At 45.2% G+C, this 20,205-nt stretch overlaps 1 protein-coding gene across 3 annotated transcripts in view; it reads right to left on the reverse strand.

Annotated features, from left to right (window-relative positions):
* Positions 1-13,975: 13,975 nt before the first annotated feature.
* The window catches only part of Znhit6 (zinc finger HIT-type containing 6), a 36,776-nt gene continuing 30,546 nt past the window's right edge, over positions 13,976-20,205 (reverse strand). For 2 of the 3 annotated variants that reach the window (XM_021158145.3, XM_085835445.1), the window contains exon 11: positions 13,976-18,836. In XM_021158145.3, coding sequence (XP_021013804.1) covers positions 18,796-18,836 — 41 coding nt within the window. In that variant the 3' untranslated portion in view covers positions 13,976-18,795. The remainder of the gene's footprint in view (positions 18,837-20,205) is intronic. The other variant, XM_021158144.3, reaches the window with a different exon arrangement.

Raw genomic sequence — 20,205 nt, forward strand, 5'->3', positions numbered from 1 at the left:
TCAAGCATTCTCCCACTGAGCCACATCCCGAGCTGAGGATTCAGGTTTTAAGTGCTATGCTATCGCTTTAAAGACAGGGTGGGCACATCTTGTTTTTGTATGCGTTGGGTTGTCCATCCAGTGTCATGGTTCTCAGGGCCAATTATAGCCCCACAGTGAGAGGCTCCTGACAAAAAGAGACCTGCTGAGGCTTGTGGTCCATGACAGATACACTGAAACAGACCCTGGGCAAGGGAAAAGGAAAAGAAGTAGAAGAAGAAAAGGGTAAGTTTGCCCCAGGGGCAAGTCCAGAAATATATGTAGCTGCTAAGAGTCACTAGAACTGGGGCTGGTGAGATGGCTCAGTGGGTAAGAGCACCCGACTACTCTTCCGAAGGTCCAGAGTTCAAATCCCACCAACCACATGGTGGCTCACAACCATCCGTAACGAGATCTGGCGCCCTCTTCTGGAGTGTCTGAAGACAGCTACAGTGTACTTACATATAATAAATAAATAAATCTTAAAAAAAAAAAAAAAAAAAGAGTCACTAGAACTGAGGGCTAGCCACCCTCCCTGGTGTGAAATCTCATGGATAAATAGCCCTGCTGAGGGCCACCTCAGCTCTCAGGGTTTTGTGGACTTTTGGTAAAACCAAGGATAAAGTTCACTTTGCACTATGTTTGAAAATAAAATTGGGCTAAATAAGTGGAAAGTCATAACAATTAAGGTCACCGGGGAAGATCTCTGATTTTTCTAAATTTTTTATTACAGTCTGACTTATTGATGGGGTGGGGGTGGGGACACAGCTGAAGTACATACATGGAAGTTAAAAGACAAATTTATGGGGTCAGTTTTCCCTTTCTGGGGTCAAACACAGTCCACTAGGTTTGTGGATGAGTGTCTTTACCCAGTGAGCCATCTTTCTAGACTCTTCTTTGGTTCCTAAAATCCTTCACGATCAATCACGTGTCTACTGAATGCCCCATTTACAGGCATAAGGCTCACTGTTAATTCTTCCTCCTGCTTCCTCTCTTAGGGTTTATAGCTAAATCTCTCACACTGGCCTTGCTTCTCCTGACTTCTCCATTTTTATGCCCAAGTCACTCACTTATCATTTACTAAATAAATGTGGAGCACTTTCCACGTGTGGAGCATATGTGATATGCTAGAGTAACTCAGCAGAGGAAAAGGAGACCTGCTCTCAGGGAGTCCGCAGTCTGATGAGGAAGTCTGACAAAGCCTGGTGGGCATCTCAGAGAGGGAGCCCAGTCTGAGTGCTGAGTAAGGCTGCAGGTGAGATGATGAACCCACAGTCACATGGACACCTCATCCCCACTCTCAGACGCCTGATGAGGTGGCTGGAACAGAAGAGATCAGTCAGGATCAAACGCCTGCCATCACTTCCTCTCCACAGATTCCTGCAGGCCCACCATTGGCTTCTCGTCTGGCATTTCCTCACACATTCCTTGTACACAGCTCATGCTTGGGCTTTCCTAGTGCTGATCTGTTCTTACCTCAGGAAACTTCACATTCATCAATAAAGCCAAAGCGCCTGCCCTTGTCTCCTTCTGGGGGGGCAGATGAGCTGATAAGTTGAGTCAATAGAGGTAAAAGTGTTTTGAGAGCTATACAGAAATAGAAAATGAAGTGCCAAAGCCATGATGTCAATAACATATTGCTTTAGCCGATGAATCACCGAAGAGATTGATCACTAATTAATACTAAAGTTTAACAATTCATTTGCAAATGCACTGCCAAACTCTTACAGAGAGGTGTCCCTGGACGGGGACATACACACACACACACACACACACACACACACACACGCACATACACACCACAGAGTCTGCAAACCAGAGTGGTAATCTTCCAGTGAAGTTTTTGCTGCTTTAGAAAGTCAGTCTGTCACGGTTATACTGAAGCACTAGACTTAAAGACCGTGTAGAGGAAGGAGACAAGGCTTAGTGCCTTCAAAAGATGCAGTTAGGACTGAGGCTTCTGCATAAAGGCGAGGCCACAAAGGAATGGACACCCAGTGAAAGGGTGGACTACAGCAAAAACAAGACAGACACAAGCCAAAACCGCTTGCTTTTGAAGGCAAGGAAACTGGTGTGTCTCGGCCTGGACTCAAGGTGTTAAAATCCCAGGCTTCGCTTCACATGGGTTTAGTGTTTGAATTACACTCCCTATGTGAGCTGAGAAACATTAAGTAAAAAAAATAACTAGTCTCAAGTTGGTAGGATCCCAGGATATGGGCAGAAGCAGATGTTCTCCAGAGGGACAGTCAGAATGGCTTCAAAGAAATCTAACAAACGCAGTGTCACTGAGCATAAGGGTGTAGCTTGGCACTGCGGTAGGGAATGAGACACCGTGGATAAAAGTGAATACGTACACTGCAGCAAAGGAAACTAGGTCTTCGATGATAATAAAGTCTTTATTAAAGTATAAAGATTAAGAAACCTATAAAGTAATAAAAACACTGGGAAGAACTGAGAAAAAAAGGAAATAGTAATTTAAAACACTATATTGTAAAATGTATTGTATATTAGAATATGTAAAAATATAATTATTACAATTAAAAGCAATTCTTGAGTAAAAGTAGAGTTGATACAGTCAAGGGAAGATCAGGGAATCATAAAATTAACCAGAAGAAAGAACTCACGTTACAAACAAACGTGGGGGAGGGGGTCAAAGAAATGAGAAGGTTGATAATGCAAGGGTCAGGAAGAAAACGAAGAGAGCGTGAGCAAGGCAGGCAGTCACTCACAGGATGGCTAAAAGAAGCAGGTGCAGGGGGTGGGGCTCCCGTAATGTTTGAACAGTGCGCTGTGAGCACCTGGTACCTAGGGGATGGCCTAGGTACTGCATGGGCTGCCCCACGTGCTCCAGCGCCCAGAGACGCTTTCCTTCATATGGTGTTTATTGGAATCTCCGCCAGAGATCCAGTAATGAACACCACATGTGTTCTGGATGAAGCTGATGACAAATAATGAGAGAGAGAGAGAGATCGAGGGGAGGTGAGGGGAGGGGAGGGGAGGTGAGGGGAGGCGAGGGGAGGTAAGGGGAGGCGAGGCGAGAGGGCACGTGGGGCAGGAATGATGATGGCTGTGCAGCTAAAAGCACTGGCTGCTCTTCCAGGGGAAGGTGATTTAGTTCCCAGAACCCATCTGGTGGATCACAACTGCTGTAACTCCGGGTTCCACAGATCTAGCGCCATCTTATGGCCTCTGCAGGTACTGCACACATGGGGTGCATATTCACACATGCAGACATGCTCACATACATAAATCTTTTAAAAAGTGAACACATTAACACTGGAGACACTCTGATGTGATAGGAAGTGCCGTGAAAGAAAGAAAAGGCTGTGAGACATTAGCAATAGGATTTCACTGAGAAGTGTGGCTGCAACGGTGAGAACTCAGAGGCAGGCTACCCAAGGAAAGATGACCAAATGCTTGGACCTGAGTACAAACTCATTGGAGTTTGTGAGGAAGGGAAAATAGGCCAGAAGAGAGTCTGCAACTCCGTGAGCTCGGAAGGCAAAGGGGATGCGGTCTAGCAGGTGGGCAGGGGGACTGGCCTTTTACCCTTTTCTGGGAGCTGAAGGATGCTGAAGAGCTGAAGGAGCTCTGTAGGCTCTGGAGTGCTGTGGCTGGTCACCCTGCCTACTGGTTGGTAATGGACTGTAGTGGGGCGTGAAGGGACGTGGGGAGGCTGGTCGGTGGTATCACGAGTGAAGATCGAGCAGCAGCTTGGACTATGTGGTGAAAGCCAGGTATACGGAAGCAACTGGATGCTTTTAGTACATTCTGGGGGAAAGACCATGTCTGAGGTAGACGTGAGAGCTGAAAGAAGGGGCCTGTGAAAGCAAGAAATCGCCTTCTTCCTCCTCCTCTTTGAGCAAATGGGTAAAGATTGGCCACTTGCCAACATGGGACTCTCCGTAGAGTCACACGTGGTCAGAAGTGGCATGGGAGGGTGAAGCAAGTGCTCCGTGTCCAAGCTTCAAGCAGACAGCGACATAGAACAGTGGACAAGCCCAGGCAGAAGAGTCTCAAGTCAAAGCCTGCTCATATTTTGAGGCTTAGATTTCCTTTAAGAGTAGATGTGGTCAGGTATACAACACCCAGGGGACAGTAGCCATCTAGAGCTAGAGACGCTGTGGGAACATGTCAGTTTAGGTAAGAGTTCCGAAGACTGCCTGACTCCCTGACTGGCACTGACGTGCAGCCTGGGTTCCTTCCTCCAGGCCTATTTAGTGGATACTTGTGGTTGTTGGTACACTTGTTAGCATTGTTTCTGAGGGATGTCAAGAGATTGCACTGTGACAAACCCCGGCCCTTGTCTGGGGAAGGGCGGAGAAGTGGCCACACAATCTAGTTTCCACCCATTCCGCCTACCAGCTGAGAACACTGTAGCCCAGAGGTCCAAGGGAGTAGAGGCAAGAACATGACGCATCATCAGGGAGAGACAAAGGAAAAGAAGGTCCCAGCATGAGGTAATGACTGAGAAATGTCACAGCCCATTACATAAGCGAAAGTGAAACCCGAGGAGCAAATAAAGCCAGGGTATCAGATTGACATGAGCTCACAGGCAGCTTGCGTTGTGGTTGCTGACATACATCACTGTGGAAACACAAATGTCTCCAAAATGACCACAGTTCCACCTGGAGCCACACGACAGTGGCTCTAGGACCTCTCAAAGAACCAAGAACATGCTGAGGGCTGGGGTACAGCTCAGTGGTATAGAGCTTGCCTAGCATGTGCAAGGGCCTGAAATCTGTTCCCGGTGCCACAAACAAAACAATGAAAAGGCAGCTTGACAGAGCAGCCATCTCCCCACGGCTTGCCCTTTAGAGAAGAGAGGGGAGAAAGGGCCATGATTCACAGAGGGCTCAAGACTCTGGGTGTGCCGTAGGAAAGAACAGGAAAAGCCTTGCCTTTCGAGTGCACCCAGGTCTGGTAGACGATGGTAATACAATGGTTCTCTCCTCAGTTGTATGTAACATATGGTATAACATATGATCTCTATACTCATATCCACTGTGAAGCTGCACTCCTCTCATTGCTAAAAACTCAAGGGTACGCTAGGGAGGGTGATGGACACCTGCAACTCTTCCCAGTGAGAGGTCGATGACCCAGGAGGACCCAGAGTTCAGGGTCATCCTATGTAAGAGTATGAAACCAGTCTGGATATCTGAGACTGTCTCAAACACCAAATGAGCCAGGCGGTGGTGCAACGTGACTTTAATCCCAGCACTAGGGAGGTAGAGGCAGGTGGATCTTTGTGAGTTTGGGGTCAACCTGGTCTACAGAGTGAGTTCTGGGATAGCCAGGGCTACACAGAGAAATGTTTTCTTCAGAGATAACTAAAAGAAAGAGAGAGAAAAGGGAGGGGGAGGGGAAGAGGGAGAAAGGAAGGAAGGAAGGAAGGAGAGAAGAGAAGCAGCATTGATTTACCTCGTCCTTGGTCATGTCCACTCTGAGCTGGCTTCAGAAAACTCAGCCAAATTTATTAAATATATAAAACTTTAGATACTGTGTGAATATGTTAATCTCATGGTATATTAATTTGAAAATAATTTCTGGTGTGTTTGGAGCAAGGTCTCACTCAGTTGCCCAGGCTAGCCTGAGACATACTACGTAGCCTTGAACTCACAGCGATTCTTCTTCCTTAGCCTCTGGAGCATCAGGACTGCATTTGCAAGCCACCATACTCAGCAGCAATTTTTATGCCCTTATTTTTCTTTTATCTCTATTTTCTCATTTTAAAATGTATATTTGATGCACTATGTTTTGGAATTCTGTCCAAACAAGGCAGCGTAAAAAGTAAGCACCTGATGGGCGTTGTGACACTTCAGTGAACTGAAGAGGTTCTAATTACTGTCTGTGGACACCCACGTCAGAGTCATCCTGTTCATCAGACACAGTGGAATCTGGCTTTAGTTTCTACAGGAGAGCAAATTAAATGTTCACTAAAGGAGGCAGAGCCAAAGAAAGCGATCAGAAAAGTAATTTGCACTGTAGTGGGGCTTAATGCCCACTGTAGCAAGGGGAGGGTTCACGGCAGTTCCTTTTGCTTGCTCTGATTGTGTGTGTGTGTTTGTGTCCGTGTCCTGGGTGTGGCTTGCTCCAGTGGGTACACTCTGGGCATGGTTGGTCTTTATCAGTGGATGGGTTAGAACCCACCACTGCTTTCTGGAAGAATCAGTAGTTGTTAGCTGGGTGTGGTGGCTGGCACACACCTGTGATCTCTGTGAGGCCGAGGCAGGAGGATCATGAGTTTGAAACACACCTGGGCTACATGCTGAGACTGCCTTAAAGGAAAAAAACCAGCAGTAATGAAGATTGGAGAACAGATAGTCTAGAACAAAGTCCCTTTAGGAATGCAGAATGGACAATGGTTTATAAATGGTTCTGTTTGGAATATTAAATGAGGCAGAAATAGAAAGAATAGAATGATGAGAGGGAAAGTCTGAGAAGGGGGAAAATGATTAAAATAAAGTATATGAAAAGAATTATTTAAATTGTAAAAAGGAAAACTATAGTAAATGTAATAATATAATCAAGTAAACTATTCTTTTAAGAAAAATAAAAAGTCTACCCAGGTTAGCAGGCTTTAGTCTCTCTCCCTGTGTATCAGCTTAGCCTTCCGTGGTTAATGAGATTCCAGAGAAAAGACAGAAGGTGACCTTGTTTCTCTCTTGGCAGAGCTGGTTGAGAAAGGAACTGTGGAGATGTTCCCTGGTGTTGGGAGGGGGACAACAAAGGAAGAGTTAAAGGGGAGTCCCCATCACTTTGAGACCATGTGTTGTCCTAGGCAGAGTAAGTTGCTAGAAGTCTGACTGACACTGAAGAGAGATTGCATGAACATGAAACGACACTTGTCGCAGGGTTGATGGTTGGTAGACCCTGCCCAAGAAAAGCATAGAGAGTGAACAGAGCCATCACCATTGAACTCACAGTTCATACGAAGAACCATGGAATAGTTTTCCAAGCTGGCTGTAGCTCTTAGACACCACCCAAAACCAAAAATCAAAACTTCGGTAACTTTTCTATGGCCCGAGTCAACTCTCACAGCGGCTTAATACAGTCTTTAACAACCACTCTTCTGTCTATTCGAGGTTAACAACAGAGGCCACATCCATGGTAGGTCCATCCTCCAGGCCAACTCACAGAGCCAACTAGTTAGCTCCGGTTAGTCTCATCTGTCTGTAAGATGATACGTCCCCAGCACGCTCAAATCCTCAAGTTGTCCAGGTCAGTGGGCACCACTAGTTCAACTGCTTGTAGCTTCCCATGGCTGGTAGACCCAGGAAGACTCAGGAGTTCCAGTAATAAGGATGGGATAGCATCCACTCTTAAAAACTGACTAGCTAAGTTTCCCTTAAACTCTGTTCTGGACCCCAGTGACATCCTTGAGGACCCCACTTTCATTGCACAGTCCTGTCTGGCCCCTCATCACCGCCTCTTCTTCTTCCATTCCTTACCTCAGGGTTAGGTTATCCAGTTACTGAACAAGATTAAACTGAGACTTAATTTATCCCTGACCTGGGAACTGAATCCAGGGCCTTTCGGATGCTAGGCAAGCACTCTGCCACGAATAACAGTGCTTTGCCTAAAACCATAACTTTTGAGTTTTTCTGTTTTCATTACATACTGGGGAGGGAGAAGACAGAGAAGAGAAAGCAGACATGTACAGGCTGATCTAGATAGCTAACAGACAAATGGCTTAGGGACTGACCACGTTCAGGAAGAGTTAATATTGCCAGTCATGCTTCAGAAGGCTGGGGATAGAGGAAAAGACCAGACACCACAGCTGTTAAAAAACAGTTTTGGTAAATATATGCACAATTTAAAAAGCATATTTGCAAAAATCTAGGTGTCTCCTGGTCCAGCCCTTCCTATTAATAAAAGGAGTTGCTAAGGCTCGAGGCTCAGTGTCTCTGCCCACGGAGCCTCAGTGAATTCCTCTCTGAGCCTCTAGACTTCCTTGGCTGGCTGGCGACTCCTTCCTCCTGGGACAGCTTTTGCCAGAGCTGAGCAGCCTGGCCCCCAGCTGCGCCGGCCCTCTCCGGTAAGAGGAAATGCTTTCAGCTTAGTCCATTAACACAAACATTCAAAAGCAAACACTCTGAAGCCACAGGTCGTGTTCGCATAAATGAAATGGATCGAGAAAAGCTTTACCCCAAGAAACCAAAGGGGTATTAAAAAATAAAAAACCTACCCTTGCTTTCCAAGGAGGCAGGCAACAAAGCCGCAGCAATTCCATTGGTTTGTGTGCTCAGTGGAGCTGGGTGGCTGAAGCCACAGGCCTTTGAAGAGGAAATGCCATCCAAGGTACAGGCAGCCAGCCAGCCCCTGAGTCCTGAAAGTAACAGGACAGGGAAGGGGAAGGGGGGCATCGTTAGGAAGTGGAACGTGGAAGGGACAAGACAGATAAATGAGACTCTTCCCATCTAGGGACCTCACCCCGTGACCAAAGGACAGGGTAACTCATTGTGCCCCTGAGACCGAGCTGGGGCCTGGCAAATCCTAGGTGGCGGGCACAGCCCAGTGACTAAGGCTTCGAGGAGGGGTGTACGACCTTGCTGAGGGGTGGAGAGGGGTGGTGGTGTCTGGCCTGAGCGATGCCTTTGCTTTGAAAGCTTTGGAGGAAATTAACTTTACAAGGTGCCTCCCTGTCTCCCAGAGTTATTAAAAGAAAGGAGGGAACAGAGAAATGGAAAACTGGTAATACTTCAGGAAGGGCTCTGCGATCTGAGTGAGGAAGTGGGAGGCAGATGAAATGACGAATGGGGACAGACAGTCCTTTGATTATCTAGTGATGAATGACTAATTAGTCAAAAGTCCCCCAAGTGAATAAATTGTCAGAACTCCGTTCTCAACATGGCAGTACCAATGCTGACAGAAGCATTGAGTGGGAGAGCCGAGCCAACCCTGGGGTCACCAGAAGTATTAACCCCAGCAGTCATCTTTATGGTTTGGGCTACGATGAATATCTAGGTACTGACTGCTCTTCCATTGATGGGGAAAATAGTGATACACCTCAAAAATCTTAAGAACAAAGCAACCATGGGGCTGCTAATAGAAGATATTTTACAGGGTGGGAAGCTGGTTTTGCTGCCTTTAATTGGATTTAACTTTTTAAAGCCCTCTTGCCTAACAATAACTCTCGGATCGGGTGGGACCATACCAAGACTGACAAGCCCAGTCAGTTTGGAAGCACAATGGGGAGACTTAAGTCTGCCCAGGCATATGCAGCCAGCAACTTCATGTTTAATAAAAAGCATCCCAGGTGTGTGGGGCAGTGATGGGGATGTATAGTAGACGAGTTAATACTAATTAATACCAATACCAATAGTAAAGCATTCTGTTGGGATGCAAGTCAGTGGTCAGAAAGAGTACGCTGGAGAAGTTCTTTTCCACTTCCTGTCTGATCAGTCTCTTCCTTCCTGCCCGGCAGTTCTGCAGAACTGTGTGTGGGAGGGGAGCGGCATGCTGCTTCCTCCCTAGGTGACACTGAAGAGTGGCCTTTAATACAAGAGGCATCTGTGCACTTTCCAGATTGCTGTTGAGCTAACAGTAGTGAAAGAGAAATGGGCAGCTGGTTTCCACTCCCTCCTTCATCACCGCTGTTCACGCTCATTCTCTCTCACACAGCCCCGTTCCCTTTAACCTGGGAAGCCGCAGGGCTGTGGAAGTTCATCAAATTAAAGCATCCTCAGGTAAGGGCTTCAGGGTAGCAACTGTCCAAACCCAAACACACAAAGTTATGAAGGACAGATATACCCCAGGTGGGCCGATTTTATTTTTAGTTTTATAATTACTATGTATTAGCAGACTGTGGGCCACGTTATCATCCAGGGTATGTAAGGACCGATGTGCTGAAATCTTTATTATGCAGAACTCACGAAAATAGAATCATATTATTCGATTGGTTAGTGGAGGCTTATGGATGCTTTTGAGACAATATCAACTAGTGATTTAAATGCTTAATATTGAACTCAATCCTATTTAACTTCCAAATCAGCTCTTTAGAACAAAGACCGCTGGCCTTTGCAGCAGGGGAAGGCTGATAAGAATTTCACGTCAAGCCGGGCGGTGGTGGCGCACGCCTTTAATCCCAGCACTTGGGAGGCAGAGGCAGGCGGATTTCTGAGTTCGAGGCCAGCCTGGTCTACAAAGTGAGTTCCAGGACAGCCAGGGCTATACAGAGAAACCCTGTCTCGAAAAACCAAAAAAAAAAAATTTCACGTCAAATTGGAGAGGCATGCATTCTGTGCACTCACCACTAGGGGTACTGGCAATGTTAGGTCACGCTGAATTCTTTATACTTTCAGTCTATATCAATCTCTGGATACATATTAGATCCCAGGCTTTTAATATCCTTCACTCATTATACTTGAATAAAACCTATTTTTATTAAGTATCTAGGGACACTCTCAAGGCCTACCTATGGGTTTAATGAATTGGCTGATAGACTCAGAATGAGTAAGTTAGGAATTATAAACGGAAAGTTCACTCAGTCAACGGAATATGGCATAAATGGTACAGGCAACGAACAAACAGAAAACAGGACTACGGGTTGTGACTGACTCAGTGGCAGGAGCTTGCCTAGCACACACGAGACACAGTTTGACCCCCCAGCTCTGGCACAGGGAACAGGAGGGAGGGTGGCAAAGTAGAATGATTAATGCTGTAATTCAATGTTCAATGTGGGGTATGATGAGTGGAGGCTGCCCTCACAGAAACCTAAGGTTCAGGACAAAAGCTGGACTAGTTCTGGTTTCTTCTGTACTGCAGGTATATTGTTATTTTAGCCTCAAAGCAAATATATAGAGACCACTGAGTACTCAATCAAAAGAAAGGTAAGAAAATGAGGATCAAAAGCCATCAGCTATGATAAACTTAGGAGTGTGTCAGGAGGTGCAAGGTCATGACTCTGAGACACGGAAGGTGCCTTTACTGAGCAGAAGCAGAGTTAAATGGGAAGACATTTCAGGGGGTGCTGAATCCGGCTCAGCAAGAAAGGCCTTTCTGTTAGAATTGGCAGATGGTATGTGTGCCTCAAGTGGTGGTAGCATAGCACCCTGGACATGGTCAAGCAGAAGCAAGATGGACACCTATGAGGCCCACACTGGGGAGAACTCTGATGCTGAAGACAGATGAAGGTGGGAGTCAAGAGTAGGATCTCCAGGGTCCCTTACAGTTTTATATTTCACATTTAATACCTCTCAACCTTCATCTGCAACTGGGCAATCCCTTAAAAAAAGTAAGGTTTGTTTTTCTAACCTTTCTCTTCCAATAAAAGCATTGCACCCAAACCCATAAAACTGTTAAGTTTGATGTAAAAAGTCCTATTTTCCTGGTAATCATTATGATGATATTTGCTAAAATAGAAAAAAAATGTCTAAGAAGCACCTCAAAATCACCTTGTTCACCCTGAGGCACATGGGACGTCCAGCCGAGCTCCACCAAGGGACCAAAGGTTCTAAGCTTTGGTCATTCACAGTGTGACTCATGTACCTTGGAGGGAACCCTCTGGAAAGGATGACAAGCCCTCTCTGAGGAGTTGCTTGTTTGACTCTCCCCACACCTTCTGTATCACTCAGAAAGCTTCACTGCCATTGCTGGAAATGAAAGGAACACAGCTCAGAATGGCAAGAGTGAAAGCAAAATGCCCCCGAGTTACTCTCTCAGTTCCCTTTGTGGTACCACAAATGGTTGTAAGGGCTCTAATGCTTACATCCTTACAGAGGTAAGCCCAACACGGAAGAGGTAGTTAAACTGTAATAGTCCATTTTACCTTGGTAGGGATGATATGCCCATTTCTAAACCAGTTACTGCTGCCCAGACAGCAGTTTGGATGGAGATGTCAACCCTGACTAAATGCTGAGACCGAGGGGAAATCACTTTCAAATCAAAGTAGAGAGTATAAATTTAGGTAGAAGAAACATTGTTGCATGCATCAACTCATTGGCTAACATGATCCTGCAACTTCCAAAACACAGCACTCACACAGCATCTCTAAAGGGTAGTGATAGCCATTGTGCTACTAGAGCTAGATTTAAAGGAGATCTTCCACGTCAGCGGGGTCTCCTATCAACTGACTTTTGGCTCAGTGATCTGTGGGTAAACAAATGTAGTTTTCATGTTACAGAGAAGGAAAATAGAACCATGATAAAAAAAAAAATCTAATTCCAAAGAGACTATGAGACAACTCATGGTCATTGTCCCTTCGTACACACCACAATCTTTAAAAACAAAAGGCAGAGATCTGTGAAGTCTGCGGTTATTTCCGTTTCACTTCCCCAAAGGGACTTGTCCTTGATAATTTCTATAACCCTTCAGAGGACTGTACAGCATTGCTTGTTGGTGTCAATGGGGCAAAGAATGTTGTGGCTGAGTGAGGATTCTTCTTTCCTAAGACCTTTGACTGGGACATTGGTTTTGATGACTCTCTAGCTTGCCAACAAACCTGTAAAGTCTTGGGACTTGTCACATTCCACAGCTGGGAGTCACTCTAGTACACGGATCTCTTCTTTTCCATTCACATGCTTACGAACTCTGTTTTCCAGTTTCATGGGCTCACAGTAGAAGTGATTAGTTGACTCTTGGTTTTGTCTTTAGAATGCAGGTTTAGGTGGCCGTAGATTACTGGCTTCTGCTTCCTCGCTGGTCTCGGTTGGAGCAATGCAAAAGCAGTGGCCTTGTCAGGGAAGGGAGGACATACCCATTTGCAGGACACTTCCACACGGGCTGCACCTCTCCAAGGAGCATGGGTAGTCCTGCCAGACTAGAAAGTGAAGACTGGAAAGGAGTCTCAGGGTTCCACAAGACTTCCCTGAGCTTCCGTCTCTCTTCTTTCCAACTGACTTAGTCTTAGGAAGGAATCTGCCTTTACAGGGAGGGCTGCAGCTGCCTGGGGCTGGAGGTCACAGCAGTATGCTTGTATTACAACTATTTCCTTCCTCTCTTCCCCCTCCCCCCCCCCCCTCCCGAGAAAGGCATTAGTTTTAAAGTAAATTGGTCTCTTATAAGATTTACAATCACCTTTAACTTGTCAGCAATGATATACAACCTGAACTTGATTTTTTATAATTTGAGAACTTTATATATCTACACAGTGATCACATATACTACTTCCAACTCAGTTTTCCCATCATGCCCTTCTCCCATTTTCATGTTTGTTTGTTTTTGTTTTGAAAAACCACTAAGCCTAGTTAGCGTTGTCTGTAAAGAATGATTCTCCCTACCCCAGCAACTATGCTCTCCCAGTAGCTCCTCAGTATGGGTAATTCTGAAGATCATCTGTGTCATTTATATAGGGTTTGGCTCAGCATGAATTCTTTTTTGTCAAAGCCTAACTCCTTTTAAAAGATTTATTTGTATGTATCAGATTTCTGTCTACATTTATATATGTGCACATATGTCTGGTGTCTACAGAACTCAAAAAAGAACATTGGACATCCTGAAACTGGAGTTACAGATGACTGTGAACCACAATAAGGCGCTGAGGGGCGATAAAGCGTGGGACTTCTGCAAGAGCAGCAAGTACTCTTAACTACTGAGCAGCAAGAGCAGCAAGTACTCTTAACTACTGAGCAGCCAGAGCAGCAAGTACTCTTAACTACTGAGCAGCCAGAGCAGCAAGTACTCTTAACTACTGAGCAGCAAGAGCAGCAAGTACTCTTAACTACTAAGCAGCAAGAGCAGCAAGTACTCTTAACTACTGAGCAGCAAGAGCAGCAAGTACTCTTAACTACTGAGCAGCAAGAGCAGCAAGTACTCTTAACTACTGAGCAGCAAGAGCAACAAGTACTCTTAACTACTGAGCAAGCAATCTACTTCCTGCCTGAATCTCTTAATGCCACAGCCTGGCAGGCATATGCACCAAGGGTAGGAATAGAATAACCAACTATTTTACTGTATTACAAAGTGTGATTTGTCAACGAGCAAATATGGTAAAGACTGTTACTTGTGTCTTATCTCAATACCTTATTGATACCCCGACTTAGTAAAACTATTCACAATTTTCAGTAAAAATCAAGAAAACCAGCTGGGTATACCTTTAATCCCAGCACTCAGGAGGCAGAGGCAGGTAGATCTCTTCAGTTCGAGGCCAGTCTTGTCTACAGAGTGAGTTTCAGTACAGGCAGCACTACACAGAGATACTGCCCCACCCGACAAGCCAGTCTTCCTTTTATATCTGCCTGGCAAACACTGGCAGGTGAGATATAAGCAGAAATGCTGTAACACCTGGAAACTGTTTTTACAGTGATATTTATAACTATGTTTATTTGTAGCCTTGAATATTAAGGTTCTTCTATTTTATTTAGCAGATTCTATGGTCCAGTCACCTCCATTTAGTACACTTCATTTCCTGGTTATTACATTCTAGTAGAGTTGCAAGAGGAAAAAAAAAAAAACTTTGGCTGATGTTTCAGAACACTTCAAGGGATGGATGGCATGGCTTACCACAGATACAACTAGCTTCTTCCTCCTCACCAGCAAAACTAGCGTTTCACACTTACAGTGAAATAGTTACCGATTTTTAGTTTTCTGACAGGGCAGAGTCTGTACCTGACCAGGCTCACCACCTTTTCCCTGATTCTTAGGTCACATTTGCATGGTTTTGACCTAAGAAGAGGAATTGGAGGCTGAACAGTTTAGAGCAAAGACTCCCATCAGGAGGAGATTGGCCAGGGATGTATAAACTCAGTGGCTAAGTGCAGTCATTCTCAGAGGCATTCACAGTAGGAGTGGGGAGCATGCTGAGCAGCAAATAGCAGATTTTACCATGCCCACTAAGAAGTCCAAGCCACTCAGATAGACTACTGCTCTTTGGAGAAGTATTAATGTAGGAGATTATAGAAGAGTATAAAGTGTTTTTTTTTTTTGTCTAAGTTATTGAAATTCAAATAAAACAGTTTTTAAAAAAGATTTATTCATTTTATATATGTGAGGACACTGTTGCTGTCTTCAGGCACACCAGAAGAGGGCATTGGATCCCATAATAGACAGTTGTGAGCCACCATATGGTTGCTGGGAATCAAACTCAGGACCTCTGGAAGAGCAGTCATTGCTCTGAACTGCTGAGCCATCTCTCCAGGCCCTAAAAACACTTTTGCCAGGACTTGGTATCTAACTTGCTTCCCTTCTCACTGCTAAGGACACACAAGCTGGTCAGGGGAAAAAAGAATCAACTCAAAGGTCACAGCTGCCCTCCTTGCCACCTAGGAAAGCAATGAAGAAACACCTGGGTCATTCCTTCCCCTTGACTGTCCACATGGGTCAAGCCACACAGTAGCTTCCTTATGGAGTCTATTACCTGGAAAACTGGATACCCGCTTTCTTTGCCCCTCCACTTTTCCACCTCAGTGCTTAGAAGTTCTGTCGGTGAGGGTCCAAATGTGACGAAAACTATTACAGGCTTCTAAGCTGCAACAGCTGCAGAGGTCAAGGATGTTGGCTGAACAACTGACCAAGCTTTCCAGGGAGAGATCTGAAGCGGAGAACTTGAAAACCACCTTCCAATCTGTCAGGGACATGGAAAGATCACCGACTCTCACAGTGGTGAAAGTTCTAAAAGCAGAGAATCCCGGTGCCTGGTTAGCCAGTCCCCCATACTTTAAAACACAGAAACTGAATTCTTTTATTTTTCTTTAGGAACACAGAGTACCAGTCAAAAGGAGGACCACAGGGCTCTAGGAAAATAAAAAGTTACTGGGCTTTAGGGACTGTCTCTGCACCACAGATTTACACCATATGGACTTCAACCAGAACCAATGTTCAAGGAGCCAAAAGAATCAAGATACCAAGAGGTAGACTGTGACAATTTCTTCTAACAGCAAAAATAACTAGAGTGCTAAACAGAAACCCAAGAGAAACGTGAGTTTTCTGAAATAAAAATGTGAAATCACTGTGCAAAAGTCTCTGCATCTCCTAAGAGAGATAGGAAGCTTGCTTTGAAAAATAAAACCTTCACGAGTCGGCTTTCTTCTTGGGTGCTTATGTCAGAGATGAACATGTGTCTCTAGTCTATGAAATGAACACTCATATGGTCTCCAAGACCTTCCCTGTCTGCCCTGCTAGCTTCATGGATTTCCTTCAATCATTTGACTTCTGTTCCTGGAGCCTTTCCTAAGGATTCCAAAAGACCCTATCTCCCATAGCTGCAACAGCGCCCACAAACTCTACCCCTCAAGCCTGTCCTGTCTAAGGGCATGGCCCAATAGTTATAGCTGGATTCACCAGCAGGCCAAGCACATGAGTCTTCTGATGCTCAATATGCCAACATGACAGTCGTCCAGTTATTTAGGCATGTTTGTGTCCTTTCCATGTGGGCCCACTGACCAGGCAGTCTGGGACAGCCATGCTGCCACAGGACTGCTGCGATAGCTCTCAACCGTACTTAGTTTAGCTGTGGCTAATTCACAGGAGACAATGAAAAAGACCAGATGCCAACGTTTTGGGAGAAATGGGGAAGAGTGGTCTAACAAATTATGAACAATCTTCTTTAAATAAAAAAAGAAGTGGTTGGTTGGGTATCTACCATCCCAGAACTAGGGAGGTGGAGGCAGAAGATCAGGTGGCTGCTCAAGGCCATTCTTGGCTACATGTAAACTTGTAGCTAGTTCAGAATACAGGAGATCCTGTCTTTAAAAAGAATAGAAAACAAAACAAACAAATAAATAACCCAACAAGTTTATCTTTGAGAGCAGCTCTCAGAGCTCATTAGAGAAGTTTTTTTGCATAGTGGAGGGTGGTAAACACAGGAACTCATAACTGGTCACAAGTATGAAGAACAAAATGTCTGTGGCAAGTTTAGCCACAGTAACTTGAGACAGCAGAAATCCCCATAGTCTCTGATACAGAGCCTACCTGAGATTGTAGCCCAACAGTTAAGGATGTAATCTAGGAAGCTCAACTGCCTTGGCTTGAATGCAATGCTGGCTCACTTAATGGTCTCCAGCACAAGCCTTAATCTGGCTGGACCTCAGCTTCCTCCACGACGACACTGTATTCACGTGACGCTAGAGATCATAAGTATCACAGTAAGGAATGGGAAGAAAAAGGAGCTCTGGAGCCTTGAACTACTCACTAAGAATATGAAACAGGAAAGAGTAGGCTCACACTGCTGGCTTGTCAATTGGCTGAAGGATGCAGCGTGCATGTGTGCAGCCAGAGGAGAACTGTGTGTGCTGTGCGTGCGCACCACCTTGATTTTGAGACGTTTCTCACTGACCTTCAAGTCACAGAGTAAGCCAGGCCAGGCTGGCCTGGAATTACACGCCTGACAGCTGTTGCTTTTTCTGTAAATGTAGGTTCTGAGGATCAAATTTAGGTTCTTGAACTTGCAAACTTGCTATGTTGTAAATTATGATATTAATCCTATATGTGATAATTAGCAACTATGAAAAGCCACATTTTGTCTTTGAAATCACTGTTTAAAAACTGAGAGGCCAGGCGCAGGTTCTCCCCTCCTAGAAGGTAATCTATGGACAGACTGCAGATGACAAACCTGTCACTGTCTCAGCCTGTGTCCTCCAGAATTTGTCAGAATCTAAGAGTGAGCTTTAATACCTCTACCTTCTAGGGCTCTCAGCGAATTATTCCAACCTCACCCCCTATAACACAATTATTCATTATGACACGTGATGGTATGCACATGCTCAGCCCAGGGGAGGCTCTGTTGGAGTAGTTATGGCACTGTGTATGTGGGCTTCTGATATTCAATGCCAATACAATCGAGACCCTCATCCCCAATGCCCAGAAGTCAGCATTCTGCTAGCAGCCTTTAGATGAAGACGTACAACTCTCAGCTCCTGCTGTACCACATATGGACACTGCTATGATCCTACCTTCGTGATCACTGACTGAACCTCTGAACCTGTTAGCCAGCTCCAATGAAATGTTCTTTTGAAGAGTTGCCTAGGTCATGGTGTCTGTTCACAACATAAAGTCTTATCTAAGACAACTCATGTTCATTATAAATTGGGAATAAATATATATATTAGCCAAATGGCTGGCAGTTATATTTAGGTGAACTCTGGGAAGCAGACGAAAGCACAGAATAATTTTTGTCTTTGTTGTTTAGTTTTATAAAGCTCAACACTTTTCTTCAACTTCCGAGGAAAGTGCTGATTTCAGTGAGGAGAGCCCTCTCTCCCCACACTTGGATCACGTGGCCTTCTGTGTACTTTCTCCCTCTTCCCCCAAACCCCAGACAGTTCAGTTCAATTCCTTCCTGCCCGTGTCAGGGACACAGACTTCACCTTTGGCTCCATCTGCATCCCATGCGATGGAGCCTCCCGTCTTCCCCGTGGCCCTGGCAACAACACTGCTCCACATGAACCCTTTGTATAGCATATAAGCCCAACCAGAGGACAGCCAACTCCTGGACAGCGGCTTCTCCCTAGCTAGATGCTTTGCTGTGAGGCATTCTCTTCAGAGAGCTGAGACCACAGAAAGCGCCAGCTTTGTGGTTGACACAGGTGATCCTTGGGTTTGGTCTCGTGACAACTTAACAAATAAAACAGGTTTTCAGCTTATAGAAATGAGCACACTGAATGTCTAGTAGGGACTACACCAGCCAGGTGCACCAGGAGCTCACCCTATGGAAGAAGAGGGTTTATAAGTCACTTAGCTCAAAAGGCAGTACATGCACTTTCTCCCCGAGAGAAACCTTATGCTGTTTAATTACTTTTTAGACAAACAACACACCACCCACTGACAGACCCAGTCACCCTGCAGTCCAGTAACACACAATCTTCTCAGCCCTCTGGGAACGTCCACCTTCTTCCGCAGTGCTTAATTTCCATTGCCAAGCTTCTGGGCAGACTCACTTTTCACTGGAAAAAAACCACAAACACAGAGTCAGATGTTTATACTGCTCAGCCTGTTTTGTTTTCTCTTCGCCACTCCTCCCTTCTGAGGCATAGCAACAGCACTGCGCACAGGGACAGACTGTGTCATATCCCAAGCAGCCAGGATCCACAATTCTGAACATAGGAAACAGAACTGATGGGTGAAACTGGCAATTATATCCTGTGAGGTTATATCCTTCCTGACTGTGGAAGACTTGGGGACCGACCTCTCATTCAGTTATCCCACTGATGACACCTAATAGACCACTATTATCATGTGGGCTGCCTACATGTTGCTGGAAACATTTTTACATATGTGTATATTTTAAATTTAACTTAATGGCAAGTACAGGTGAAGGAAAGAAGGCTGGCAGAAGACTGACCACGAATGGAGAATCTCTGAAGCTTGTATGCCCAGGGTGAGCAGCACCCAGCCAGGCACTGAAGCCAGTCCTTCATGACAAAACCTAACCTCTCCTCCCTGGATCTGTCTCATAATGTGCAGGATACTGAACCCTGTACTTGTATGTTACTCTGTCCTTATAGATAATGAAATTAAAAGGAAGTAACATATTTAAAGCACTTTTAAAATTGTTAACATTAAAATATGATTAGGATCTGGAGCAATGGCTCAGGGTTAAGGGGACTCACTGTTCTTTCACACGGGGCAGGTACAGAGACATTCACAGCTGCCTCTAACTCAGTCCTAGGAGATCCAACATTTTCTTTTGGCCTTTGAGAGCATTGTATGTAAGTGTGAGTGCACGCACACACATAGAAACAGACACACACATGTACACATTTAAATAAAACTAAACCTTTAAGGAATTATAATGAGATTATGAGATTATTTGGCTTACAGTTACTACTGTTCATCTCCATGAGGCAGAAGCAGAAGGAAGCGGACAGAGGACATGCACAGGCTAGAAAGACAAGCTTGCCCAGAGCTCTGTCTCATATTCCGACTGACGGCTTCCCTGGGGTTCATTTAGATCTGCAGTTGTACTGGAAACAACAGCTGCCAAGTCTTTCCTACGGTAAGGCACCAAAATGTAGCCACCTCAGGCAACATCCATCTTGGGAGTTTTATACATTCTAGAACCTTCTTTTTAAGATTCCTCCAAGATCTTGTGAGTGAATTATTTTGTCCTCTGGCTTTCTCTGCAGGGGTTTATCATGGCACCCACTGTACACACAGCTTAGCTGTCCTTTCGTACGTCTGAGCCTCACCTTCATTGAAACAGTAAAAGGTAAAAAAAGCAGAGGGCTGAGGAAGGATGGGGGAGGGGAGTCAGTGAAGGATATATTTTCCCACTGAGAGACTGGTCATGTTGCTGACTCATTCGTGAAGCTC

This window comes from Mus caroli, unplaced genomic scaffold (assembly GCF_978045245.1).
Source record: "Mus caroli unplaced genomic scaffold, Mus_caroli_1 scaffold_3, whole genome shotgun sequence".
NCBI classification, from domain to species: Eukaryota; Metazoa; Chordata; class Mammalia; order Rodentia; family Muridae; genus Mus; species Mus caroli.